General features: G+C 53.2%; 2 protein-coding genes across 3 annotated transcripts; one reads left to right on the top strand and one right to left on the bottom strand.

Annotated features, from left to right (window-relative positions):
- Positions 1 to 695: 695 nt before the first annotated feature.
- On the top strand, positions 696 to 20,668 carry Stra6 (signaling receptor and transporter of retinol STRA6). 2 transcript variants are annotated; one of them, XM_075965743.1, is made up of 19 exons: positions 696 to 819; positions 1,541 to 1,669; positions 5,136 to 5,202; positions 5,478 to 5,563; positions 6,634 to 6,773; positions 7,093 to 7,116; positions 7,285 to 7,451; positions 9,040 to 9,162; positions 11,865 to 11,932; positions 12,095 to 12,174; positions 12,368 to 12,429; positions 13,926 to 14,088; positions 15,484 to 15,559; positions 16,355 to 16,488; positions 17,444 to 17,561; positions 17,645 to 17,746; positions 18,507 to 18,670; positions 19,074 to 19,229; positions 19,842 to 20,668. In XM_075965743.1, exons 2-19 carry the CDS (start codon positions 1,557 to 1,559, stop codon positions 20,009 to 20,011), a joined length of 2,013 nt encoding a protein of 670 aa, XP_075821858.1. In that variant the 5' UTR covers positions 696 to 819; positions 1,541 to 1,556; the 3' UTR covers positions 20,012 to 20,668. The 2 variants fall into 2 exon arrangements, with proteins under 2 accessions (XP_075821858.1, XP_075821859.1); XM_075965744.1 differs by lacking the exon at positions 696 to 819 and adding an exon at positions 1,176 to 1,286.
- A 2,282-nt stretch (positions 20,669 to 22,950) lies between these two features.
- Islr (immunoglobulin superfamily containing leucine rich repeat) lies at positions 22,951 to 24,911 on the bottom strand. Its single transcript, XM_075965742.1, has one exon. It carries the CDS (start codon positions 24,909 to 24,911, stop codon positions 23,625 to 23,627), a length of 1,287 nt encoding a protein of 428 aa, XP_075821857.1. The 3' UTR covers positions 22,951 to 23,624.
- Positions 24,912 to 26,951: the final 2,040 nt, after the last annotated feature.

Raw genomic sequence — 26,951 nt, 5'->3', positions numbered from 1 at the left:
CCTGAACTGTGTTCCCTAATAGTCTCAAAGTCCAGAACAGTCCTGGCACACAGTAGGTGGTCAGTAGGTTTCTGTTGAAAGAATAAATGAATAAATGTTTTTTAAAGGGGGAGAGGGCATCAGATATCTCTGTGGGAAAAGATGTTTGCCACCAGGACCCAGTGACCTGTGCTCTGTCCCACGCGATGGAGAAAGTCAATTCCTATATGTCATTCCCTGCCATGGCACGTGCTGCTCCCCTCCAAAAAACTACACACCCACCCGTTAGATAAATGTAATAAAAATGCTTTTAAAGCCCGTCTGGACAAGGTCATGGCCCAAAGTCTTTTAGCATCAGTGCTGGGAGAATTGTGGCGCACTGAAGGGCTGGAAGCCGCAGTGTTGGGTCCCAGCTGAGAACAGCTCTTTGCTTTGTCTGCCTCTTGCTCCTCCCCACAGACTGGGCCAGGGAAGGGAGGGGGCAGCCAGGGGTCCAGCTCCTCTGGGAGGATAGGAAACTCTCACCCCTTCACCGGGGCTGGAACAAGCACAGCAGCAGGCAGACGAATCTTCTCGCAGGTCTGGTTTGAGTTTTGAAGGACTCATTTCCGCCTGTGGGGGTGAGTTATCTTCTTGTGAAATCAAGTCGTAAGAACAAAAAGGTTTGACTAGTGTAACACGTGTGTTCTCCCTCATATATACTCAGGAGACCATGTGGATAGGTTCCTCCCTGCCTCTGTGGCCAGCCTCAGTAGGGTGTTGTCCTAAGATGCCACAATACTGGGCTCTGCAGAGGGGCTGTGCCTAGCGGGGAGAGCTCGCTGGGGGCAGGTGCTGGAGGTAGGTAGACTTGCACATCCATCGGTGGGGGCGGGGAGGGGACTCATCAAGAATCGTGGTGTGTTCCCAGCACTGAGGCTATAAAGGTAAAGGGGCTGACCAGGGGCAAGCGGACACTGGGGGATGGTCTCAAGGGAGTTTGGCAAAGGGGGGAGGGCTTGGGCTGGACCCCAGAGCAGGAGGGGTGGGGAGCCCAGCTGTGGGACAGACCAAGTGGTGCCGGCCACAGCCCGCCCACCCTTTCATCTCTGCAGCTCCTTCCTCCTTGGTCCCCCCTTTCTACTTTGACTGTGGGTCCATCTGGGTGGGCTTGGGGCGGGGAAGGAAGGGGTCTGTGCGGGCAGTTTGCACTAGGGAAATCTTTGAAAGTAGACCAGCTGGTAGCAGGTCAGTTGGCCCACTAGGTGCTCCAGAAAGAGCCTGGAACTCCAGGGGTGCAGGAAAGGACTGTCAGACCAAGCAAAAGGGTAGGAAAAGACAAGAGGAGACTTCTGAATGCTCCCCCACTCCCCTCCACCCCCACCCCACCAGCCCTTCCCTGACCTGAAGTCCCAGATGGCTTTTCCCAGAGAGCTAAAAGCAAGAAAGTAACCTTTGGGATTAAGAAGAAATGCTCCTTTGTTTCTGGTTTTCTTTCTTTCTTTTTTTTTTCTTTTAAGCCTCTTTTCACATTTGTATGCCCCCCTTTTTCTTTTCTGTCGCTCCCTTTTCTGGGTTCAAGAAAGAAGGGCTGGAGCATGGCGTCCCACGCAGGAGAGGATGGGAACCAGACCTCCTCCGGGATGACTGACGACTACAGCAGCTGGTACATCGAGGAGCCTCTAGGGCCTGAGGAGGGGCAGCCAGAGGGGTAAGTGTAGCATTTGGCTCAGTCAGCCATCAGAACGGGGCATGGTATAGAGGTTACCAAGATGGAGGCAGAGAGACCCTGGACCAGTGTTTTAAGAGTGGCTCTTCCATTTATCTGCAGCGTGACACCAGGCAGGTCACAGCTTCAGGCTGTCTCTAATACCTGAGAACAACCGTTCTTGAGTTCTTAAGAAGGGCTTGAGGCCATCTGGCCTGTAGCCAGCCAAGATGGTAGCGGTGTGACTGTCCCAGACCTCTGTGGTGACTGCTATATGGTTTGTACCTGGGGCTTTACAAACATGGGAGAGTCAGAAACCCTAGAAGGAAAACCTGGGGAGTCACTGAGGCAACCTTTGGCTCATCTCTGGTCCGTGCTGAGTCGGGTTTAGGAAGGTACGGAAGGAGAGGAGGTCTGGTTTTAGCAGCAAGTGCGTAGGCTAGCCCAGGGAAGGTACTCATGCAGTCCAACTCACCCTCATCCCACGGGTGTCCTGAGAGTTCTTGGCCTTGACCCTTCTTATCTGCTTAGTCTGGGCACTGAGGTTTTCTGTGGCATGGCACTCCTCTCCCCTAAGACCGTTTGCCTCCATGGCACTCTGAGCTCAGCTCTCCCGGCATTGTTCCTGGCCCCTGCTCCATCTGAGGGTTTTTGAAGAACTGGAAAGGTGAGGCAGAGAGGTGGGGGTGGAGTGGGATGGGATGGAGGGGAGGTACTAAGCCAGATGTGTGTACATCTGTTCCCCATTAAAATTTGAAACTGGAGAAGGAAAAATGCTCAAGTGTTTCCCCAGAGGCTATGGCTGCGGCATGGCTTGGTTGGGGTCACCCAGCAGGGACTGAGGCCCCTCCCAGGCCCGAGGGAAGGTGCTGTTGTTCGGAGAACTTAGGGTTCTGGCCACCTGCAGAAGTCTGTGGTCAGCAAGGCCCTCGTGACCCCCTCTCCCCCAGTCTCCCCAACTCTGCCACATAGGCATGGGTTAGAGGAGGGGCCTAGGCTCTCCAAGGACACCAAGCTCCAAACTTGGGTTGAGGACCCAATCAGAAACTGTGTCCTTGTGAGTGTCAGGGACCAGGCTGGGCATGGGCTGGAAGCCAGGTGCCTGCAACTAGTTCTGGGTCTGCGGAGAGGTGGGTCTGTAGAGTGAAGGGGATTATTACAACCTTCTTATTCAGAAAACAAAACATAGCAAGTCTACACACAACTCCACCTCTCCCCTACCCCTACCCCCACTGCCAAAGATGAGAACTGAAAGCTGGGAATACAGGGGATTCCCTAGGAGATGAACTTGGGTTCACCTCTGCCTATGTGAGTCAGACACCCCAGGGGTGCGCTACTTCAAAGCTCCAGGATGCAGACTCTCTGTACCTTAGTGTGCCCTGCACCGTAGGATGGAGCTAGGGTGGGGTCCCAGGGTCAAGATGGACTCAGTCACAGACTTCTAAGCTTGAGACCTCTGCCTTGCACAGGCGGGATTCCCAGTGCCTCCCACACCGGCTTTAACCTTGCCGTGGCCTCCCTCTGGGCCAACAAGCTGAGAGGATTGTCTAGTGCCAGTGTCTTCTCTCCCTACTCAGGCTCTTTGTGCACCCCAGGGTTGGCTCTTCTCTTTTTTTCCTGAGGGGATGCCAACCTCTGTCCAGCTCAAGTCCCGAAGTTCTGTAAAGGTTACTTTTTTATGGCTGTGATCCAGTTTGGAGTCTCTCAGCCATCTTCTCAGAAGCCTGGTAGAACTTTTTTCCCTTCTATACTCTTCAGTACCAGAGAGGTAGTTCCTTGCCCTCCCCATGGTAATATCTGTGTTATCCTGTTTGATCAATCACACAAAGCTTGAGTCCCCACGCATCCTAAGTGAACAACTAAACTAAGGTATCAGGAACGTTACGTTCAATAAGGACCAGAGTTTCTCCAGATAGGGTTTTAAGTAAGGTTTCCAGGGTTGAGGTGGCTTTTAGTTTGATGTGGGCTCATGAGAAAGTGACCAAGTTGCTCAAGGAACAGAGTACTGTATCCCTGTCCTGGCAAGGCTAGAAGCCCAGGACTGAGCAGGACTAGACATGGAGAAGGGCTTAGGGAATTGAGCGGTGCTCCCGAGGCTCCAAGGCTGATCATATTGCACTTGGGAGTGAGAGGCTACAAGACCCAAGCTCAAGCCAGGTGGTAGTGGTGCATGCCTCTAATCCCAGCACTCAGGATTCTGTGAGTTCGAGGCCAGCCTGGTCTACAGAATGAATTCCAGGATAGGTTCCAAAACTACAGAGAAACCCTGCCTCGTAAAACAAAAAACAAAACAAACAACAAGACCCAGGCTCAGGCAGTGGCTATCCATCCCCTGTGCCCTTGCATGACAGGCATGTTGCTTACGGGAGTGGCTTTGCTGGGGCTAGAGATGGCACATTAAAGACCCATGTGACCCCTCCACCTCAATGATGATCTCAAGAAGTCCCCAGGAGAAAACCAGGTGGAGCGGGGAAGCCAACCAGCAGATGGTCCCAGGGCTCAGCACACCTGTTTGCTTTCTTTGCTACTCAGCAGGCAGGTGCCTAAGAGGGTGGCCTAGCCTCCTGACCGACAAAACCAAGCCATAGCAGATACCTTTCAGCTCCATCCCCTGCCCCTCCCCCTTCCCAACTCCTCACTCTTCTCCCCCACGTCCCCATCCCACACACGCCACATCCCCATCTTCCCAGGTCTCTCTCACATTGGAAACCTCCCTCTGGCTCTCAGATGCAAGCTGAGCATTCTAGAAAACTATCCTAGCCCTGGCACCCAGCCTGCCTGCTTACCCGTCTTTAGTGGAAGCTTTCTCTGCCACGTGACTCAGCCATGGACGGTCCTCCTTGAGCCTTTTATTTCCATGGGTTTCTTGCTGTGCTTCAGGGCAGGATCTCTGCCAGCGCCATGGGAGCCTCTGTGGTGATTAGGAAAAGGGACCCTTCATTTAGTGTGTTCAGCTCAGCAGGCACAGAGCATGGATTTCTGAGTCGTGTCCTTGTGCAATAATACAATCTGTTTTGCTGCACCCCAAAGCCTTTAATGAGATGGAATGGGGAAAGAGAAAGGACCTTCCGGTTCTAGATCCTTCAGGCAGCAGAAGCAAATCAGACAGGGCTAAAGGCTAGACTACTTGATTCAGGTTGTAGGCTCAACCTTTGTAGGTCTGTGGGTCTGGGAGCAGTCAGGAATCCCCTAAAGGTTAATGGATGATGACGACCTTGGAGGACAGGAACTATTGGGGTGACCAAGAATAGATATTCAGACCAAACTTCACTACTATGTGTTTCTCAGGAGTCTCTTGTCTCTAGCCCTATAGCATGGCACAGGACCAGCAGATACAGGGGCATAGGGATCCAGACTGACCCTGAAGAGCAGAACTAGGCAGCCTGGGGTCGGGGTAGAGGAAGGAGGATGCTGGTGAGACCTCCTCAGACCTAGATCCAGCTAAACCTATGGATCATTTTTTCCGTAGGGTGAAGCCACCCTGCCAGCCCAGCGTACCACCTGCCCTGCACCATGCCTGCCTGGCCTCACTGTCAGTAAGTCCAGCCTGCCTCACCACCTGCTGCCAGTCAAGGCAGAGAGATTTGTGTTCTTATTTGGGACGGTGCTAAGGACTTAGTGCCCCCCAAGCCAGACATACTGACCAAGTCTAGTCTCTCACAGACTCTGTCGTCTTTTAGCCAGTCCCCAAGATGTCACCTGAGCATGTGTTGGGTGGGTGAGGAGCCTTTTCAGACCTACAGGGACAAGTCTTGGAACTCAGACCTCCAGGAAGCCTGACACCCAAGCCCTCTCTGATCTCTTCTTCCAGCTCCTGGCTCTGCTGTTACTGGCCTTGCTGGTGAGGCGCCGCAGGCTTTGGCCACGGTGTGGTCATCGCGGGCCCGGACTTCCCAGGTTGGTGCTAGGCTCTGGGAAGCCCCACTTGATGCCCAGCTGACAAGGTTCCTCTGGGAGGGTGGGTAACTTCTTAAGTGCTTTAAAGCCAGCTCTGACTACAGAGACACCCCTGTCTCTCTCAGTCTGGAGCCCTCCTCTCCCAGAGTTCTTGGCTTAGGCAGGAGGGTATAACAGAAGGAGGTGGAGAGGCTGCTCCATTCACCTGCTTCACCTGCTTGAGTGTTAAGGAGATGGGGTAAGGAATTTCAGGGAATGGAAGGTCCTGGTAGGAAGCCCTCTGACTTAGAGTGGCCTAGAGTGGCCATCACCCCCTGATGTCATCTCAGTCTCTTCCTTTGAGAACATCCTGGGATCACGATCTGTGAGTGACTGCCCTTCAGCCCCCATGGCTGCCACTTTCTTTTTCCCCTTTCCTTTGGCTGTGTAACTCACTTCAGAGAGTGAGGCAGGGGACATTCTGATGACACAGGACTGGGCTGAAGAAGGAGACAGCGAAAGTTAGGAAAGATAGCAGGTGCAAGTCCTGTGGGAACTGGGGGCTTCTGTGGGAGCAGGCTGCGATGTCAGGGCAGGGAGAAGCATGCCTTGCTGGGGAGTACAAGGAAAGAGGATGGGGCTCCCAGAAAACCAGGACAAACTAGAGTAGAGAAGCAGAGACCACAAGCCTGAGACTGCCGTGCCCGCTGTCTGCCCTCTGCCCTGGTCCACACCCAGCCCAAGGAGGCGGTCGTTGCACAAGGATGTTATGACTCGCTGTGTTCTCTGAAGGCCTGCCAGCCCAGACAGACAGATCTACTCCCATGGAGGCGGCTGTTTCCTGGAGCTCCCCTGGCGGGTGGAGCACCAAGAACTTGTTCCCACCCGCCCTTTGCCTCGGTGCCCAGCTGAGGATGGGTGAGAGGCCCTTCACAAACATGTTGATAGTGAGTGAATGAACAGTGAAGAGAGACCTCCGTTCCTCCCTTTGCATGGTAGACTGACTACTTCACAGTTTAGGGAGCATAGTGTGGAGGGGCAAGGCTAAGGGACTGAGTGCCTTCCTTCTATCCTGTCCCTGTCTATGGCAGCCCTGTGGATTTCTTGGCTGGGGACCGATCCTGGATGGTGCCCACTGCTGTCTTTGTGGTCCTCTTCAGTAATCTGTGCCTGTTGCTGCCTGCTGAGAACCCACTGCCTTTTTTGAGCCTCAAGGCAGCATCCACCCCAGGTATCTGTGCAGCAACTCCGGGGGCTGGCCTGATGAAACAAGGCAGGGTGGGGTCCTGGTTTATTGAAGTTGGCTGGGGGAGGTGATGGAAACAGGAACATCTGTCAGTAGGGGTTACGCTGACCGCACACTGACCTCTGTAGATCAACAATCTCCACAAAGGTGGACAATAGTAATAGCTCTAGTTTAGAGAGAACTAAGGGTCAGAGAAGAGAGCGGTGTCAAAAGTACTTAGCTTGCCGAGTACTTACTCAGGCACCATGCTAAGCACTCCTCGGTTCGCCTTTGCTAAAACATTGTGCTTCTTTCTTTTTTGCAGACGGGGAGACGAAGACACTGCGAGGTAACTTGGCTAAGATCATAGCTTTTGCTCGAACCCAAGCAAAGTGAGCTCTTACCCACTGAAGAAGCTGAGGGGCTTGGGAGATCGACAGGGAAGAGGCTTCGGTGGGTATGTCCAGGCCCTCAGTCTTTCTCTCTGTTAGTCTCTCTCATTTGTTTCCCTTTCCAGAGCCCTGGAAGCTACTGGCCCTGCTCTACTATCCGGTCCTTTATTACCCTCTGGCCGCCTGTGCCACAGCAGGGCACCGAATGGCATACTTATTGGGCACAGTGCTATCCTGGGCCCACTTTGGAGTTCAGGTCTGGCAGAGAGCCGAGTGTCCTCAGGATCCCAAGGTAAGCCTGACTCACAGTGGCCTAGGAGAGACGAATGCACCTGCTTGTCTCTTCTCACCTCTGCCCACACTCCGGGCTTCCCTGCTTCCCCCGATTATTCTCAGACTCTCCTGCACGTCAACCCACGTCTGTGGCCAAGCTTGGCTCCTCTGGGGCTGAGGCTTGGGGCGGGGATCTGGGCTGTGTCCTCCGCAGCTTTCAGCCTAGGAGATCAGAGTGAGGACGAGGAAACCCACAGCACCCTTCCCCTGATTTCCGAGTCTTTTGGGGGGGCAGAATGAATAGACAGAGGCAAGTAGTCATGAGTGGGGAGATAGCCTAGGGGCCCAAAGAAAAATTCTAGAACCCCAGAACAGCTTCGCTAGCTCCTGGCTGAGATTATGAAGCTCCACAGGGCAGACCCAAAGATCAGCGGTGCAGGTACATCGGCTTCCTAGCCAGACATCCCAGCTCCATGGCTTCATCACACTCATTTTCCAGGCATGGCTTCTCTTATTCAGCCACTGCTTTAGTCAGGCCTCGAAATACCCCTGTGGACAAAATAAAGTAAGTCCCTGACCTTCTAGGAGCTGTCCTTCCAGAGGAAGAGACACAGTACACAGACAAGCAAGGTGACCCCACCTAGGGTTGAGTACTCAGGGAACAGAGTCACTTGTCTGAGACTCGGTTTCCCTTCTTGTCGACGGAGCTGGCAACACCCATCTCTCCAGGAAAGCAAAGATTAGGAAATTTTTAAAAATTTAAGGATCACTTCTAATTCTAGTTCTTGGGAAGCTGAGGCAGGAGGATCACTAGTTTGAGGCCAACTTGGCTATGTAGCAAGATTTTGTCTCAAAATAGAAAACAAAGACCCCAAACACTAAAGCTAAGAAGCTTTTCTGCTCAGGCACTTGAGTATTGTTCACCACTTAGTACATGTTATGCTCTCAAGAAAAACACTGACTTGAAAGTCAAATAAATGAATACAGAAGGAGCGGACCCAGGGAGGTCTCCAGTGGGTGCTGGGGCGTGTACTTGACAAACTGTACTAGAAAAAATTGGGTCTTTATCTAGGTTTTTATTTATTTAATTTTCATTGTTTAAGTGTGGATGAGTGTTTTGTTTTCATGTATGTGTGTGTACCACATGCTTGCAGTGCCTGTGGAGGGCAGGAGAGGGCACCAGACCCTCAGAACCAGAGTTCAGACAGTTGTGAACCCACCACGTGGGTGCCGGCAACCAAATCTGAGCCTCTGGAAGAGCAGCCAGTGCTTTTAACCTCTGAGCCATCTCTCTAGCCCCTTTTGTAGTCTGGTTTTTAGTAGTATGTGTCCTAATGTTCTAGGAGCACAGAGACTGAGAAACTGGGTGACTGGTTGCAGGCCTCACTGAAGCCATGGGAGTTTAGGAAAGGATTGTGTCACCTTCTCTGGATACTGTTTAAGCTATTAGGGGCCCGAGTCGGGAGGTGAGCCAGTTTGGTGGCCCTAGAACCAGAAGGCTTACCATGGACCCAGGGCCATCCCCGGGGCCCTGTGTGGGGTGGGAAGGGACATGGATCCTGGGAAGAAGGCAGAAGGTAGGTCTGATTGTGTGTCTGTCTGTCCAGATCTACAAGTACTACTCCCTGCTGGCCTCCTTGCCTCTGTTGCTGGGCCTTGGGTTCCTGAGCCTTTGGTACCCAGTGCAACTGGTGCAGAGTGTCCGGTACGGGATGGAAGCAGGTTCCCAGGTAAGCAGACTCCCGGGTAAAGTGTGGACCAGGGCTTCCCTGACACCTGCCTTCTCAGGTCTGTGTCTCCTGTTTTATAAAACTGCATCTTTTTCCTATGCACCTGTACATGTATGCACGTATGTGTGTGAAAGGGAGTCATGGGAGGGGGGTGTGCAGAGTGTGACCAGAGTCCAAGGACAAGTTTCGTGAGTTCTCTTCTTCCACAGTGTGGGTCCTGGGTCTCAAACTCAGGTTATCAGGCTTGGCAACACCTTGCTCACTGCCAGCCCATAAACAATTTCTTTTAAGAATATCTTTTATGCTATCTTCTATCCCTGTCTCCAGGCAGAGGGCAGAGGCTGGGACAAGCTCTTGAAGGTCCCCAGGGTACCCAGGACCCTGGGCTCCGTGCAGAGCGGGGACTCAGCAAAGCAGAACTGAATCCATGGGTTCATAGTTCTGTCTTTGAAACCCTTGAGGGTACAGTTGGAGCAATGTGCTCTCTAAGAGTCCTGTGGCTCTGCAGAATTCTGCAGATGTTGGGCTGCTTCAGGAAGCTCACTCTGACTGAGCTGAACCGTTGATGACGTCAGATGCAAGGCAGGGGGTGACTGGTGAAAGGGGCTTCCTGGAGGAGGCAGAATCCAGTGAGACTCCGAAGGACAGGGAGGAGCAGAAGTGGGAGAAGAGCAGGCAAAAGAAGGAGCTGGAGAAAGGGGTGGGGGCTGTGCCTGTGCTAGGGCAGACGGCAGCACATAAGAGATACTCCACAAGGTTGAAGTTTTATCTGTTGGGAGAATGTTTGTCTAGCAACCATGAGGCCCTGGGTTTGATCCTGAGCACCAAGTAAAAGGGAAGAATCTAACATATATGCTCTAGACTGGCACCATCTTATATCCTGAGCACTAATAAGCCCATGGGGCCCAGGCTTTCCTTGGCCCCAGTATCGCCTAGAGGTTGGGACGTAGAAGAGTTAGAGGCAGGAGAACCAGAAGTTCAAGGCCAGCCTAGGATATAAGAGATATTGTCTTGGCCCGGCTGCAGTTGTTCATGCCTTTAACCCCAGCTCTCGGGAGGCAGAGGCAGGTGGATCTTTGAGTTTGAGGCCAGTCTGGTCTACAGAGGGAGTTCCTGGACAGCCATGGCTACACATAGAAAGTCTATCTTGTAAAACAAAAGAAACAAACAAAAAACAATCAGCCAAACAACAACAACCACAAGAGAAAAGGGAGGGTTGTCTTTAAAAAAAAGGAAGTATTGTTGAATTGTTTGAAGGGTTGGATGTAATAGATGAATACCTCATGACAAGACAGCATTATTGAAAGATACTAAGAACTTATCAAGAAGCTTCTAAGACCCTCCCCTGAGTCAGGTGCTAGTTGGAATTTGGGATTTCAGGATTACTGACTTGGATCTCCTGCAGGTAGTGCCCTAAGATGGGTACCAGAGCAAGTCCAGACAGTAATGTGTTGAATCTGTAGCCATAGGGACATAGATGCAGAGATCATGAGGCCTCCTGGAGAGTGGGGAGGGCAAGGTGAGGGCCCAGATGTGTTGAGTAAGGCACAGACGGTTGGGGTAGGGAGCAAAGAGATGGGGGGGATCAAGCCGCAACCTCTGCCTGGCTGAGTATCTCTGGCACAAGCCTGAACTTGAACAACATAGTCCCCCTCCAGGCTGCCCCCAGCTGATCTAGGGCAGGAAACTGAGGAGCAGTACCACCCAGAGTGGTATTCTCTTGGGTGCACTCTGCTTGGGCTACAGATTGGCACTGGGCTGAGGAGACACCTAGAGGAGAGGGGAAGCCCGTGACCTCAGGAGGCCTATCTGGTACAGGAGGTCCCTGCCTCTTGGATAGGTTCCATACATAGCAGGACCCTAAGTGCTCAGCACTTTTGCCTTCCTGATGTTTATGTTCTCTGTGCAAAGTCTGTGGTCCCCCAGAGGACACGGTAGCCTGGGTTCATGTACTTAAGAGATTCCTACCACCTCCCAGGCTTTCCTCTGTCCCTCCTCCTTTCCATGGCAACCCTCTCCTCTAAATTTCAGAGAATTAAGCCCTTTTTTGGATGTTAGCCAGAAAGATTTAAGCCACAAGAGACTCAGATAAGCTTTGAGCTGACCCCCTCCTACCCTGGGGTCCCAGATTGCCATGGCAATGAGTGACCATTACCCACGTTCTCCTGCTGATCCAAGCAGAGGTTCATCCCACCTTCCCATGGGTCACTGTGCAGGCAGCTTAAGGCCTGGAATGTGGTATAGGTAAATCCCATGGCCCTGTGATCTCCCCAGACCACAGTAAGCAGTAGCAGGAGAAGAATCTAAGGTATATGCTCTAGACTGGCACCATCTTATGTCCTGAGCAGCAATAAGCCCATGGGGCCCAGGCTTTCCTTGGCCCCAGTACTGCCTAGAAGACACCAGAAAGCCAAGATGTGACTAAGAGGGAATCTTGGGAAGAACGTTCCAGGTTGCAGGCTCTGTGGTAGGAGATCTTTATTTGTGGAGAATGTTGCTTTCCAGGGAATGGCCCCTGTCCCCACGAGACACAGGTCAGCCTCCCCACACTCCACCACCACTGTCCTAATCAGGAGGCATTACTTGGTGTCCATCCATCCATCCATCCATCCATCCATCCATCCATCCATCCAGTATCCTTGACCAGGGCTCCAGGGACAGCTGGTGGCAGAACTCAACCATTCCAACATTTGTCCACACAGGGTCTGCAGACCAGCTACTCTGAGAAGTATCTGAGGACCCTCCTCTACCCAAAGAAGCTGGGCAGCTGGTAAGGTCTGGGCATACCTCAGTAGGCAAGAAGATGAGGTTCTGGGAGCCATGTGTGGGAAGATGGGATTGGGTGAGTGCTGTGGAGGAGGTTCCTGTTAGTGGCATGGCCTTGGAGCAGAGGGCTTCTCCTCAGGCTCCACCTACCTGGGTCTGTCTGCAGCTCCCGCTCCACCTTCAAGCACAGCCTCCTGTCTCGGGCCTGGGCCTGCTCACAACAGTCCATCTACACAGCACAGCCAGGTATGTGGTGCAGGGGAGGCCCAGAATTATGCTGAGCAAAGCCCGGAGAAGCTGGTGGGAAGGGGCAGCCCATTCCTCATATGTGGGCACAGTTGCCAGTTCTGGACAGGGGACACACTGGCCTGGCCTGGAAGGGATGGGGCCAGAGGCTGGGCCACTTTGCTCTCCTCATGCCTTCTTCCGGGAACTGTAGGATTCCGTCTGCCCTTGAAGCTGGTGATCTCGGCCACTCTGACAGGAGCAGCCACTTACCAGGTGTGTCCTGAAGTTTGCAGTGCCCTCTGTCCCCAAGCCTCTGTCCTTAGCCCCCAAACCTGGGACAGCTCAGGCCCCAGTCAGATCCCCAGGTGTGCTTCCTCACCCAGTCAGCTGCTCTGCACCTCCTGGAAACACTAGCTTACCCAGCGGGAGGGATGACAGCCCTCAGCAGGTTCACAAGTTTCAAAGTCAACATAAACAAAGATTTAAACTGTACCTCTATTGCTGACCTCTTGGGGGACCTGGCCAATTTTCTCCATCTCCCTGAACCTATTAACTCATCTATAACATAGAAGAAATAAAAGCACTTCTCTACATTGGGAAGATTTTGTGAGTTGCCAAGTTGGATAAATCACCACCACCTTTAGCATAACTCTCAGTGACAAGCTGCCAGGGACTAGGGCTGTAGCTTAGTTGGTAGAGCGTCTGTGTACATATATAAAGCCCTGGTTTAATCTCCAGTATGACGGAAACACATGCCTGTAATCCCAGCACGGAGGAGGTAGAGGCAGGAGACCCAGAAGTCCAAGATCCTTCCCAGCTATAAAGTGAGTTTGAGGCCAGCTTGGACTAGAGGAGATCCTGTCTCAAAACACAAACAAATAAACAACAACAGTAAAACAAACAAACAAACAAACAAACAAACACCTCCTGGGATGATATAGGTCTGGTTTCTTACCATTTTATGAACGGGAAATTGAGGCTCAGAGGCCCGATTCAGCCAACTTCCTACAGCTAGTATCTCAGGGCAATCAAAATTTGAATCCAAATCTGTCTAATTTTAGTGCTTCTTTTTTTTTTTTTTTTTACCATGGAAAAACTTAAAATCTATCTCTCACATCTACCCCTGGGTGTGTGTGTGTGTTTGTATGTATGTGTGTGTGTGTGTGTGTGTTTGTATGTATGTGTTTGTGTGTGTGTGTGTGAATGTGTAGGCCAAAGGACAGCTCCCAGTGTCATTCCTTAGCTGCCATTCACTCTGTATTTTGAGACAGATCTCTCACTGGCCTGGCGCTTGCCAAGTAGCCCAGACTGGCTGGTTAGCAAGCACCAGGGACCAGCCTGTGTCTGCCTCCTCAGCACTGGGATTATAGGCAGGAGCCACCATGCCCAGCTTTTTATATGGGTTCTGGGAATTAGAATTCAGGTTTACGCTAATCAAATGCAGTAAAGTGCACCAGGCACTTGACTGACTGAACTGTCACCCCAGCCCAAAGCTGGAAACGTTTATATTCTGAATCTTAGACAGATAGACAAGAAGAGGGAAATAAATGGAGACAGCTGTATAGAGGCCTTTCCATGGCCTCCCTGGGCTAAAGTCATATTTTTCAAGTCACATTCTGCTTGAAGGCAGAAGGACCCACTATTAGGACAGTTGGGAGCATGTGGCTGCAGCCTGGTACAGTCTCCTCTAGTAAGCTTTTTTAGGGTGGCAGGGCCTGATGTGCGCACAGCTGGTTCCTCACCCTGACCTCATGGTGGGGCTTTTCCAGGTGGCCCTGCTGCTGCTGGTGAGCGTAGTGCCCACTATGCAGAAGGTAAGGGCAGGGATCACCACGGATGTCTCCTACCTGCTGGCTGGCTTTGGGATCGTGCTCTCTGAGGACCGGCAGGAGGTGGTAGAGCTGGTGAAGCATCACCTATGGGCTGTGGAAGGTGAGCTTGCCTGGTGGCCCTAACGGCCCTAGTGAGGACAGGAGACAGGCTACTGGACCCGGTCATCTCCTTCCTGCTCTGGGTCTCTACTCCTCATCTCAAAACGGGGGCAGCTGGAGCTTCCGCAGCTCTGCAACCTATGATCCTTATCAACCTGTGTGACATCTTCCTTTCCTCCACCCCAGTGTCTTTGACCAACTAATTCTCTGGCTAGAGTGACAGAGAAGGTGTCTTGGCTTCTGTGTGACTTCGGGGTGGGAAGGGAGGAGAAGCCATGTATGTGGGATGGGTCTGAGATTTATGGGCAGTCCTCTTAGCACGGGCTGCACCTGGCAGAGCACCTGTTTTCTCTTCCCATCTGGACCACCCCTCTTCCCCTGCTGCCCAGGAGACAAGTCTCTAGGCAGGAAACCACACCAGCTGCCCCTTCAGTGGTCCCATATAGCTTACGGCTACCTTCCTACCTACCCCCTACTCCCTCCCAGTCGCTTTGTGGGGACACATGGGGGAGGGGCCAGCCTCAGGTTGTACAACCAGGCACAGTAGATAGAAGGCAGGTCTCCTAATGTTCAAGTGAGGGCTCCCTTCTGCCCTGTCACAAGGCCTGACAGTCATGACTCATGGAACTTCTACCGTTAGTCCACGTGAGGTTCCCTTGTTGAAACGAACATTCTGGCTTTGGGGGATTAACAAGCAATGGCTGGAATTTAGGCGGCTAACATTGCAGATGGGGGTGTGGCTGCTTTGTCTGTTTTCCTGACACCATCCCAGGGCATGCTGATAGTGTAGGGCAGAGAATGGGGAGTATATGGAGGCATGGACTGCCAAGCCCTCCCCGGACAATTCCTTGTGGGCTTGCTGTGAGTGAGGTTGACTGGCACGTGGGCTGAGAAACATGTCAGCTGCCTCCATGATATTCTTACACATGTCTTCAGAGCTCTCTATCTACTGTTACTGTTACAGAGACTGTGGACCTGGCTGTCTCAATGTCTGTGTGTGAGGTCAGGGGTATATGGGAGAGAGTTAACAGAGGGGCCTCACCCAGCATGGCCATCAGTGAAGCTTGTGATAGTCACAAGGACTCTTGATGTCCAGCTATATGGTCAGGAAGAGGGGAGCTGCAGGTAGATGACAGGCAGGAATCTCTCATTGCAGGGGTCATAGCAATGTAAGCAACAAAACCAAGGTGAAGGCCAGGTCTACGGTTCAAGCTGCCCTTTCTCTTTCTTAGCTATCGTATGTTACTGGACAGGACGGGCCTGTAGAGAGGGACTGGTGCTGGACCTAAGAACTGGAGCTGGGTCCCAGCGGCTTCCCCTTAGAGTGAGGTATAGGGGTCAGAGGCTGTGCAAGACCCTTCATCCCCTGACCTCCCCGGCTTTCTCTTCCATCCAGCATGTTACATCTCGGCTCTCGTTTTGTCCTGCTCATTAACCTTCCTGCTCCTGCTCCGCTCCCTGGGGACTCACAGGTCAGTGACAAGCCCTGACACTCCAGGACAGAGGTAGGGCAGGGGTCCAAGTCCTGAGCACTTGAGGAATCCCAGTCCAGGAGGAAGAGCGAATCCTCTGTAGGCCAAGCTGCCACAGGACACCCCTCCACCACCACTGACTGTATGTGGTGGGAGGAGAAGGTGGCTCTCACCTGCCCCAGGGACATGTGTGGCTGTCTTTGAGATCTGTGAGTGGTACAGGGCACGACACATCGTCAGGGAGTTTGCCTGTGAGAAGGTGCCCTGGGAGGGCTGGTAAAGAAGAATCCAGTTCCAATGGTCCAAGAGCATGGGACTGAGGGAGAAGGGTACCAAAGGCAGAGTGACCGCACGAAAAAGAGCAGAGAAGTAGAAGGATGGAGGGGGAGAAGAAACCCTGGAAGGTGGAGGGGTGTTGGGGAAGCTGTTCCAAGAAATGAGCAACATAGAGAACTGATCCACCTTCTCTGGGTACTCGGCAGGCCTCAGAGTTTTCACTCAGGGATTTAGGCCACAAAGCTGGCCCTACTTGCCCTGGCATTTGAAGCCCTCTGCCTTGCCTTCCTCCTGGTGGCCCACCTGGGTTCCAGTTCCATCATTCCCAGTGATCCGGTTGTGTCTCTGTCCGGGGTCTCCTAAGGCTACCCAGACTTACCTTTTCTGGAAGTCCACTTCCAGACTATTAATCTCCAGGCTCCTGCAACCCGAAGGTTCCCTGCTGATGGCCAGATGCGCACCCTGGGCTACCATTTAGAGGGACTGTATTATTCCCCGAGGTCACTTTTCTCAACCCAGGGCTAATCTTCAAGCACTGCACCGAGGGGCTAGCCTGGACCTGGGTCCCCCGCTTCAGAATACTCACCCATCTCGCCAAGCCATTGTCTGCTGGATGAGCTTCAGCGCCTACCAGACAGCCTTCTGTTGCCTTGGTGAGTCCCCCTTGCCATGTTCCTAGGGCTGGGCCCTGGTGGGAGGGATGGGTAGTTGGCAAGTGTTTTCCTGGGCTGGGAAGGGCAAGAGCAGTCAGAGGAATCTATACCCCCCCATTACCCGCTCCGTGCATGTGTTCAGGAAGCTTGCTCTGGATGACAGTGTAGGAGCCCCCTGAAAGGGGAGCCCTTCACATGAAGGTATACCTGGGTAATTGTGGGCACGATGAACCTGGGTCTGGATGTGGCCCATGGCTGCTTCTGTAAGGGAAGACTGGCCATAATGGATTGCCTCAAGGTGAGGAGTTCCTCATTCCTGGGGATGCAAATAAGGTTCCATGAACATGGGACAGCTGCATAGCGTGTCACCTGAGAGAATCTGGTCAGATAACCCTCAAGTTCCAGTCCATGTCTCAGGTTCTCCCCTTAGGCAGCACGTGCACAGCATACTTGAACTGCGAGGGATTTGGCCCCCTCCAAAGGCCAGACCTGGCCTTGAGATCCCCCGTTCCCACCCAGGGGAAGAGGGAAGGTGACGCGAGACAGAGGAAAGAGTAGACCTAAAAGTTGTGTTCCTCGTCTTGGTCCACTTTAAACCTCCAAAACCCCTTTATACATCATCCCAGGTGAATGTATGGCCCGATGGTTTCCATAGCCACACTCAGCACCTACAGCTACTAAGCTCTGATTCACAGGCACACACACGCTCATTTAAAAGGTAATTTGTGCCTGAAAACTCAGGATCAAGTTGGGAGCAAAACCATGGATTCTAAGGCTACTGGAGTCTTACAACAGCCCTCTAAGGCAGGAACTATTATCCCTATTTTATAGAAGAATCCATGGCCCAGGCAATGACATGGGATGGAGGTAGCCACAGAAACTTCTGAGAAAACAGGGGCTAGCTGGCTCCCAGGGAACCTCCCGTCTGTCCTCTTGTCCCTTCTGCCCCCTGCAGGGCTCCTGGTGCAGCAGGTCATCTTCTTCTTGGGCACCACAATCCTGGCCTTCCTGGTGTTTGTGCCTCTGCTCCACGGCAGGAACCTCCTGCTCCTCCGATCCCTGGAATCTACATGGTGAGTGAGGCAAAGATCAGGGCTCTTGAACTTTCCAAAGCACCCTCTAACGGTACCCCTTCCCTCGTCCTACCTACATACAGGCCCTTCTGGCTGACTCTGGCCTTGGCTGTAATCCTGCAGAACATAGCAGCCCACTGGATCTTCCTGGAGACTCACCATGGTTACCCACAACTGACCAACCAGTAAGATGGCCCCCCGAGTTTGTGGTTCCCTCAGGTCCCAGAGATTCTTCTCTCTTTCTGTAGATTTAACCTTCTAAAATGCCTCTTTCCTATCTGCCACAGAGCCAATCTTCTCCCAGGAGATTTTGGGGGTGATGAGAACCCATAGCCTTGCAAACCCAGGACCTAGTTCATGGTAGACACACACTCAACCACTGAGCTGTTAGTCCAGTTCTGTCTGGTGCCTCTGGCTTTGAGGGTCACTGATATTGTCTTCCCCACAAACTCCTCTACACTTTGGAGCAATAGGGGAAAAATCTTGGCTCCAAAGAGGAACCTGGAGTTTGTGGAGGGGTAGGGGAAGCTCGGAGGAGGAAGGCGGGAACACCAGGGTTGTATAGATACAGGTGGAGGGCTGAGGAGATGGCTCAGTTGGTAAAGCACCTGCTATGCTACCATGAGGACCCGAGTCCAGTTGATCCTCAGCCCCCACATGATGGCGGCACACGCATGGAGGATCCCCGTGGCTTGCTGGCCAACTTAGTCCTGCTGAATCAGTGAGCTCCAAGTGGAGCAAGAGATCCTGCCTCATAGCCAAGGTAGAGAGCGAGAGAGGAAGACTCTTACTAGTAAATTTTGGTTTCCCTGGGAGGTACAAAAGTACACCCAGAATATGTCAGTCACTGGATGGCAACAGTGCCAGTGGGCATGGAGCTGTGACGCTGGCCCAGCACAGGACCCTGGAGGAGGCCTGCCTCAGCCTTTCTCCTCTCTTCCCCAGGCACATGCTCTGCGTAGCCACTTTTCTTCTCTTCCCTATCAACATGCTGGTGGGAGCTGTCGTGGCCATCTGGCGGGTGCTCCTCTCTTCCCTCTACAACGCTGTTCACCTGGGCCAGATGGACCTCAGCCTGCTGCCACCAAGAGCCGCCTCCCTGGATCCAGGTAAGGTTCCTAGGCAGGGACTGGGACTGAGCTGTCCAAGCAACTGCCCCACGCTGACCTCTGAGCTGATCTGTGCATGTAGGCTTCTTGTGTGCAGCAGGTTGTGAGCATTGCCAAGGCTCCATGGTGTAAGGCCATGTGTGTGCAGTGTGTGTGTGCTGTCAGAATTCCATGAGTGTGTGCACAGAAATGGCAGAGCTGTTTGGTGCTGGACAGTCATGTGCAGCAGGGTGGGTGTGGTGTATTCTAACAGGCGTGCCAGGGCCTGTATGCAGTGTGTGTGCCATGCTTGGTTGGATGCCAGTGTGTACACATTTCCCTGGATGCCTCTTGCTGTTTCTGGGTACTTCTAGTCTGCCATGGGCTCATCATGCCTTAGCTTTCTGTCTCCAACCTATCCTAGGCTATCACACGTACCGAAACTTCCTGAGGATTGAGGCCAGCCAGTCGCATCCAGCGGTCATAGCCTTCTGCACTCTGCTCCTTCATGCGCCAAGTCCACGGCCCCAGCCCACGTTGGCCCCCCAGGACAGCCTCAGACCAGCAGAGGAAGAAGAAGGTACTTCTTCACCTGGGCTGGAGGTGTAAGACTCCCAGCTTCTCAGGGAGGAGTCACAGAAGACCTCTCCAAAATAGTGAGCAGCAGGAAGTCTCCCGCCCTCTGTCCTCCAGCTTCCTGTTGTCAGCCTCCTGGCTGGGTCTCGGGGTAATTTTCTCTCTAATATGGATTTACACACTGTGTGTGCAGAGAGACTAGAATAGCTGTACTGGTTCTCTCCCCTACCCCTGCTTCCTCCTGGAGTGAGACACCCCCTCCTTCTCTGCCCAGGAGGTCTATGGTAGGGTCAGATAGGCCTGCCCTCTCTTCCCCGACCCCCCCCCCCACCTGCTGCTTTCAAGTCTGAGACTTCTAGTTCACAGACCTCATCTTCTCCCTCCTCTTCCACCAGAAGACATACTTCTGCAGCCCAGCCTTCGACTATTCCCCCAGTTGGTAACTGGAACCCTGGCTGTGCCTGGAGGTTTCAGACCTTTCTCAGGTCTGTGGAAACTTGGCTGGAACTCATAGAAGGCGTCTCTCTCTCTCTCTCTCTCTCTCTCTCTCTCTCTCTCTCTCTCTCTCTCTCCCCCTCCCTCCCTCCTTTCTTTCCTCCCTCTCTGTCTTTCTCAGGGATGCAACTATTACAGACCAAGGACCTGATGGCCAAGGGAGCAGGACCCAAAGGCAGTCGGAGTAGGGCCCGCTGGGGTCTGGCTTACACGCTGTTACACAACCCAAGCCTGCAGGCCTTGCGGAAGGCAGCCCTAAGTGGTGCCAAGGCCAATGGCACCCAGCCCTGAGGGTGAGGAAAACCACAGGGCCCTGCTCTTATGTGCTGAGGCACATTCCAGCCTACCATTCTCCCTCCCATCCATGTCAGCACTTCCCCTCCCCCAGCGGCAGCTCTGCCAAGCCTGCAGATCCCTGTGGGATCAGAGAACTGGAGTCGCTGTGTCTACACCACCAGCCTCAAGAGGACTTTGGTCTGTGCTTGTCCGCCAGGCTACCAGCTAGGGCTCTGGAGAAAACAGCTGGTGGGCTCTTAGTCCTGAAACTGGCAGAGCAGGGGTAGCCACACTTAGGCCTCTTTCTCCGCACTGGTTCTGCCATCAGCCTGCTGGGCCTCAGTGAGGCCCCCTTACTCCCTGCTGGTGAGGAAAGGTCTGGATATCTCCCATCCCAGCTGGCCCCACCTCAGTCCCAGCCCTCCCACCATGAAGGTGGAGCCTGTGCGGGCTTCTTTCTCCTTCCTCTCTCTTCTGGCCACCCTTTCCTGTGCAGCCAAGTCAGACTCCAAGAGGCCCCACTGAGCTGCCCATTCCAAGAGCTACATATTTTTGTAGTTTTAATGCAGTTAGCTGTCATGAAAGAAGTTAGTGTGCTCCAGGTAATAAATGTGCCCCTGAGGAACATTCCTCCTCGCGGGGGAGGGCTCTCAGGGGAACACCTACACTGTCAGTGAGCATTATCTGAGCTTGATTTGGGGGAAGTATGGGGGGCTCTTGGGGTGCTGGGACGGGCACTGGGTGAGGATGGAGAAGAGCCCCAGTTTTGCATGATGATGGCTGGGGTCCCTTGGATGCCATTCCTGGACTTGTAGGTTTTATAAGATGAGCAGGATCTGGGGCTAGGAAGCTGCAGGAATGGTGAAGACTCTAAAGGAATAAAGAAAGACGCGAAGGGGAGAGAGGTGTCATGCAGAACAGAGAAGGCTAACGGCAGTGGACCAAGGATGCAGAGGGACAGTAGAGATGCAGACACATTGGGGTCCTGGAGGAGATGGAAGATACGTGAATCAGAGAGATGCTCTAGATGTGGGTAACTGTGCCTCCCCACCCCGTTTGGGTCAGGGAGCCTCAAAATCATGTCTGTTTATTTCCAGCTATAGATCAAACATATACACAACTCACTGGAGGTACCTCCTTCAAACCCATGATCTGGGCTGCCCAGGGGCCAAAGAAAGCATGCTCTAAGTCCCCCTCAGTCTACTGCAAAATGTCTTCAACATGGTGTGTCAATAACCCACATGGTCACAGGAGGACGGCTCAGATTCTGCCTCTGCCCTTACCAAGGAGACTGTCACAAGAGAATATAATCTGGCTGAATCACAAGACAAAGGGGTGGAAGGAAGGGGCCTGGTTCACACCAGGTGAGAGAAGATCTAAGAAAACATCTGGGAGGAGGTGATGTCGGAAACTGATTCAGCCAGATGAAGACCAGGAGAAGGGTGTACTGGGGGAGAGGTGAGCAGAGGGTATGTAAAGACGCAGCTTCTTCGTAGGCCTTGTAAGAAGATGCAGATAGGGGTGGAGCCAGTCAGAGGGTCCATGGCTGGCTGGGGGTTCCTGCTATACACTAAGGACAGTGGAAGCCACAAAAGACCAAAGCAAAGGAGTAACTAGTTCACTTGGACACAGCAGTTCCCATGTTACTCTGCCCTAGGTGGTAAATGACAGGTGTATGGACCTTCAAGATGTCCATCCTGCTTAGTGGCGTGTGGAGCAGGGGTGCTGGGCTCCATGTCAGACTGTCAGGTCTAGTCAGTCAATCAACTGGACTTTTAGACAGTACCATAGGAGATGGGATCTCATGCAGCTCAGGCTGGCCTCAAATTTGCTATGTTGCATAAGCGTCTGGTCTTCCTGACTTTATTTCCTGAGAGTCAAGATTAAAGGCATGCACCATTACTCCAGCGCCTCAAGCATGCCAGGCGAGCCCTCTGCCAGCTCAGCTACGTTGCCAGCCCTCTGTGATTTGATTTCTGACACACTTGAAACCCAGAGACGGGCATACACTTACCCAAAAGAACAGCATAAAGGATATGGCTCCATCCTGGTGCTTTCGCTCAGATGTGAAGATGTTCTTGACCCTGGCTGGCTGATGGCTAACAAGGACTCAATGGGAGCCACAGGTCAGAGACAGATGAGGGAGAAGGAAAGCAAGCCCTATATGCGGACCCCAGTGTGGGGGAGGGGCTGGACAGCTGCCAAACTCACAGCTGCTCCTCCAGACTCCTCAACCCCCTGCCTTCATTCTGCTGAGTTCAGCAGTCCTGGGGCTCTGCAGAGAGGGGCAGGCCTTCCCCTGAAGGTCATCGTTCCTGTGTGCACATATCCACCCTTTAAAGGTGGGGAGTAGGGAGACACCTCTGGCCCAGCACAGGCCTGGAGTTCTTCAGGGTCTCTGCTGGCAGACCTATCTACAACCGCACCACTGTGTCTAGCCCCCAACTCCCAGTCTTCCCTTAGGACAGAGGTTTCTACTCCTAGCATTCCTTGTGGGGCCATTTCCACTTACTGGAGAGAAAGCCTGAGGGCAGCATTATTCCCTGTCCCTTTCCTTCAGGCTGTCGTCACTTTCTTCTTTGTTTTTTGTCCCCTACTTCCCCATCCTTCAGTCTCAGTCCATGTTCTTGCCCCATCTGTCCCCAACTCTATTCCTAACACTCTTCCTGGGTCTACAACACATGTCTTTCACCTAACCCCCTCCCAAAATGCAGAAAGCAATGCTCAGGTTCCCATCCCACCTGTCCCATGAGTTAGTTTGGAGACAAAAATATACAGTTTGGCTCATCTTAAGGCCCAGTGATGAGTCTGGGCCCCCCTCCCATGTTACCCAAAACACCCTGCACATAGTCCTGTGGGTCCCTGCCTTGTGTTGGCACGACTCTTCCATGTGGCCATCCCATCCTTTCACAAGGACTCTTTGATCCCAACAGAATTCCAGGCAGACGAAACGGGGCATCAGAAATGCTGTTTATTTTTTTCCCCCGGCTATCCCAGACTGGCTAGCTTCTTCGGAGAGGCAGGTTACCGGTACACACTTGGAAATAAAGGAGGGGCAAGAGTCTCGAGAAGCAGGCACAGGCTGTGGGATTTGGAGCGAGAGGAGAGAGAGGCCCAGCCAGGGACAGTTTCCACATTTCACCAGAGGACATTAAGAAGACAGGGAGAGCTTTCAGCCTCCCCAGCCCTTCCTGTAGTACCCCCTTTCCAGATCCTGTACTGGCCACTCCAGGTTCCCCTCCAACCCGGCCCCAGTACCCACTTGGGTGGCCTCCCCAAGCTTCTTACCTCAGTGCATAAAGTGGGCCAGGGTTAGGGCATCATTGGTGCCCTGTTAGCATGCTGCCCCTGACAGGAGCATAGGCAATACTGTTAGCAGCAATTAGCACCAGAGACGATGAGTTCTGGGATATGGTTCTATCCTAGCTGCTAGCTCTGAGCAGATCTACAAGTTGGAGCAACGAGTGGCCTGGAAGAGCTTAGAAAGGGAGGTAGGAAAATATGAAGTTGCCAGGCCAACCTCAGGCCTCACCAGCCCCAGACCTCAGTACTTAGAAGGAACCTTGGCAGGGTCAGGAGGAGCTGGAAAGGCCCTGCGGCAGCTCCAGCCAGCTGGGACAAGGTGTGGTTAGAAGCAGGCAAGGGAGAGAACAAGCAAGCTTTGGCCCAGTAGAAGCAGGCCCGAGAGCTGCTGCGCAGGCTTCCCTTCTGCTGCAATTGCAGCCTCTGGGGCCCCGGCACGGCTGAGGTAAATGATAACCACATTGTCCTCGGGTCCAGACGGCTGTACCTCGTTGTCAACTGTGTAGCATCCTTTGCCCTCCACTGCTTTGCCATGGAACCTGCGTCCCAGTGTATCCTCGCCCCCCTCGCCAGGAGTGGCCAGTGCCACATTCACAGAGCTCTCAGCACTGCCTAGCTCGTTGGTGGCCAGACAGCTATAGGTGCCCTCCTCCAGCTTGCCAAAGTCAGGGATAAGTAGACTACCGTTGGCAAAGGCCTGGAAGCGTGGCCGCCCGCTGGCTGCAAGGGCACCAGGTAGGGTACGTCCGTCGGTGCCTACATTAGGACTGGCGATCTCCACTGTGCCACCAGGGGTGTGGATATGCCAGTGAAGCTGGGGGACTGGCTGTCCATCCACGTCACAGTGGAGTGCCAGCACAAAGCCAGGCCGCAGCTCTGCTCCGTCCTGGCTGGGCTGGTAGCTTAGCTGCACGGAGGGTGCTGAGCAGGGCAGGGGTGGCAGACGGCTCAGTGGGGTGCCCTTCAGCACATGTGGTGAAGTACAGGCAATGTTGTCCTGTTCCGGAATAGACACTGCTGTAGCCAGGGCCCATGTCTTGAACCACACAATGCCGCAGGTGCAGTCAAAAGGGTTGTCATTGATCTGCAAGTGAGACAGCGCGGTGAGGGGCGCAAAGGTGCCCTCAGCCAAAGAGTGCAGGCGGTTGTGATTGAGTTGCAGGGAGCGCAGGGCATGGAGGCTGCGGAAGGCATCCCGAGGGATAAAGGCCAGCTCATTGCTGTCCATCTTGAGCAACTGCAGAGCGCTGAGGTTGTGCAAGTCGCCCCAGGCAAACTCGGAGATGAGATTGTGACTGACATCCAGACTCTTGAGCTGGCCCAAAGAGGCCAGGGCACCAGCAGCCACCGAGCGGATCTCATTGTGTGCCAGCCACAGCGACTGCAGTAGGGGCACCTCCTTAAAAGCTCCCTCCGGCAGGCCTGGCAGCCTGTTGGCTGACAGACTCAGTGTGGTCACATTGGCTGGGAAGCCTGGTGGCACGGCCTCCAGGTCACGATAGGCACAGTCTGCAATCTGGAAGCCATACTTCTCGCTACAGTCACAGGACTCCGGACAAGCTTGCACCAGGTTCAGGAGAACAGCCCAGCAAAGCAGGCACAGTTCCTGCATGGTACCTCCTACGGGGAAGGACATGCCACCCAGGTGAGTCAGCCTAAGGAGTCACAGAAAGGACCTGCCCCTCCTCAGATCCCAACCATTAGAAGGCCCTGCAGAACCCAGCCAGAATCCAGCACCACCCAACCCACCACCCTCACTCCATAGGAGAAAGAAACTGAGGCCCATAGGAGGGCTTGGACTTGCCAAGGTCGTGTAGGCAGGCAAGGTGAAGACAGGATGGAAGTGGACCCCAGCTTCTCCTCTGCACAGAGCTTTCTGCCTCGGCCTGTTCTTAGCTGACTTTATGACTTGAAATCTGTTTTCCAGCCACCCCTTCCCCCAGCACTTCACAGAACCTCCCTTCTGCCCTCCCACATCCTGGCTACAGCCCCTCCCACTGGAGCCCCCCATAGGTATGTTTTGCTGCTCTGGTCCAGACAAGGCCCCTTGTGCAATGCACACACACACACACACACACACACACACACACACACACACACACACACACCCCTCCACCCCTCCCACTCTGTGGCCTGTTCTGTTCAAACTACCCCAGGCAGCTGCCTAAACAAACCAGCCAGGACTTCTCAACTAAGGCAGGGGGCCAGAGGCTCATCCCAAAGCAGCTGGGAGTTCTGGGGTTGAGATTGTCCAAGCAGATGCTGTCTGGATGGCTCTGAGAAAGGACCTGTTCCAAGTCCGTCAAACCCACAGGGGTGGAAGAACAAATCAGCCCAGACCTCCACCCTGACTCCCTTACCCCCAGCAGTGGGGCCCCTTCTTCCCTGACTTACCTCCAAACTGCTCTTCCGAAGGCAAGCTAGGCTCCTTTAAGATGGAACCAAAATATCAAAGGACTGGCTTGCCTGCAAGTCCACAGGGCCAGGACTGCCAGGGCAGGACCAGGATGCTGGAGGAGGGGGCTGCTTGCTTTGTATACCCTGCTGACCAGGTTGCGGGGACAGCACCGAGCAGGGACTGTAGGGAAGACTGTGTAGCCTGGACTCCCTTAAACAAAACAAAAATGAGCTTCAGCAACAGGCACCCTGCTTCAAAAATGACACCAGAAACTGGAGGGGAAAGGGGGCCAAATTTTGGGTTATTCATATGTTCTCTCTCTCTCTCTCTCTCTCTCTCTCTCTCTCTCTCTCTCTCTCTCTCTCTCTCTCTCTCTCCTCTCTCTCTCTCTCAAGCTCCAGCTTCCTTAAAGTCACAGCACCATCTGGGCAGGACCCAAGAAAAGATGAGGCCAGAAAGGGTCCCTTTTTTTAATGGGGGAAGGGTGAGAAACTAGATCTCACAGAAGGTGGGAAATTTCTAACCTCTCCTCCAAGAAGAAAAAAGCAGCAAGCAGCAGCCCCTTCCTTCCCTCCTGGCTGTGCTGCTGTTTGTGTGTGCAGCTGAGTGTGTGCTGTGGGCTTGGAGGGGGAGAGGAGTAGGTACTGCTGTGTGTGGAAGAGTCTCTCTCTCTCTCTCTCTCTCTCTCTCTCTCTCTCTCTCTCTCTCTTGTGTGTGTGTGTGTGTGTGTGTGTGTAGTGTGTGTTAGAGCCATGCAGCAGTAGACACAGCGCACATAAGAATTTGAGACTGCTTGCATGTGTCTTTGTATATGGGTATGCATTACTCTCTTTGTGAGTATGTATTCTTGTATGTCTCTTTTGGTGTGTGTGTGTGTGTGTGTGTGTGTGTGTGTGTGTGTGTGTGTGTGTGTGCTGGGGTGTCTCTATGAAAAACCGTAAGGGCCAAAGTGTAGGAAACAGCCACCAGACTCCAGCCCCTGGGTGAGAAACTAAAATGAAAGGCGGGTCTTTTTTTTTCTAAGTAAATATATCCTGTAGGCTGAGGTTGTTGGGCAGGGAACTCCCAAGGCCCCAGCTCAGCCCACACTGAGTGGGTGTGTGTGCAGGCAGGATGACAGGGATGACAACATGCCTGACAGAAAGCAGAAATCAGCTCAGTCTTGACAGAGGTATCCCTGGCTGGAGATTCTGAACACCCTGGCCTGCACAGAGGTTGCAGGGTCCAGGACCCAGCATGCAGAACAACGTTGAG

This window comes from Microtus pennsylvanicus, chromosome 3, assembly GCF_037038515.1.
Source record: "Microtus pennsylvanicus isolate mMicPen1 chromosome 3, mMicPen1.hap1, whole genome shotgun sequence".
Classification (NCBI taxonomy): domain Eukaryota; kingdom Metazoa; phylum Chordata; class Mammalia; order Rodentia; family Cricetidae; genus Microtus; species Microtus pennsylvanicus.
This window is presented reverse-complemented; position numbering and strand designations above follow the sequence as displayed.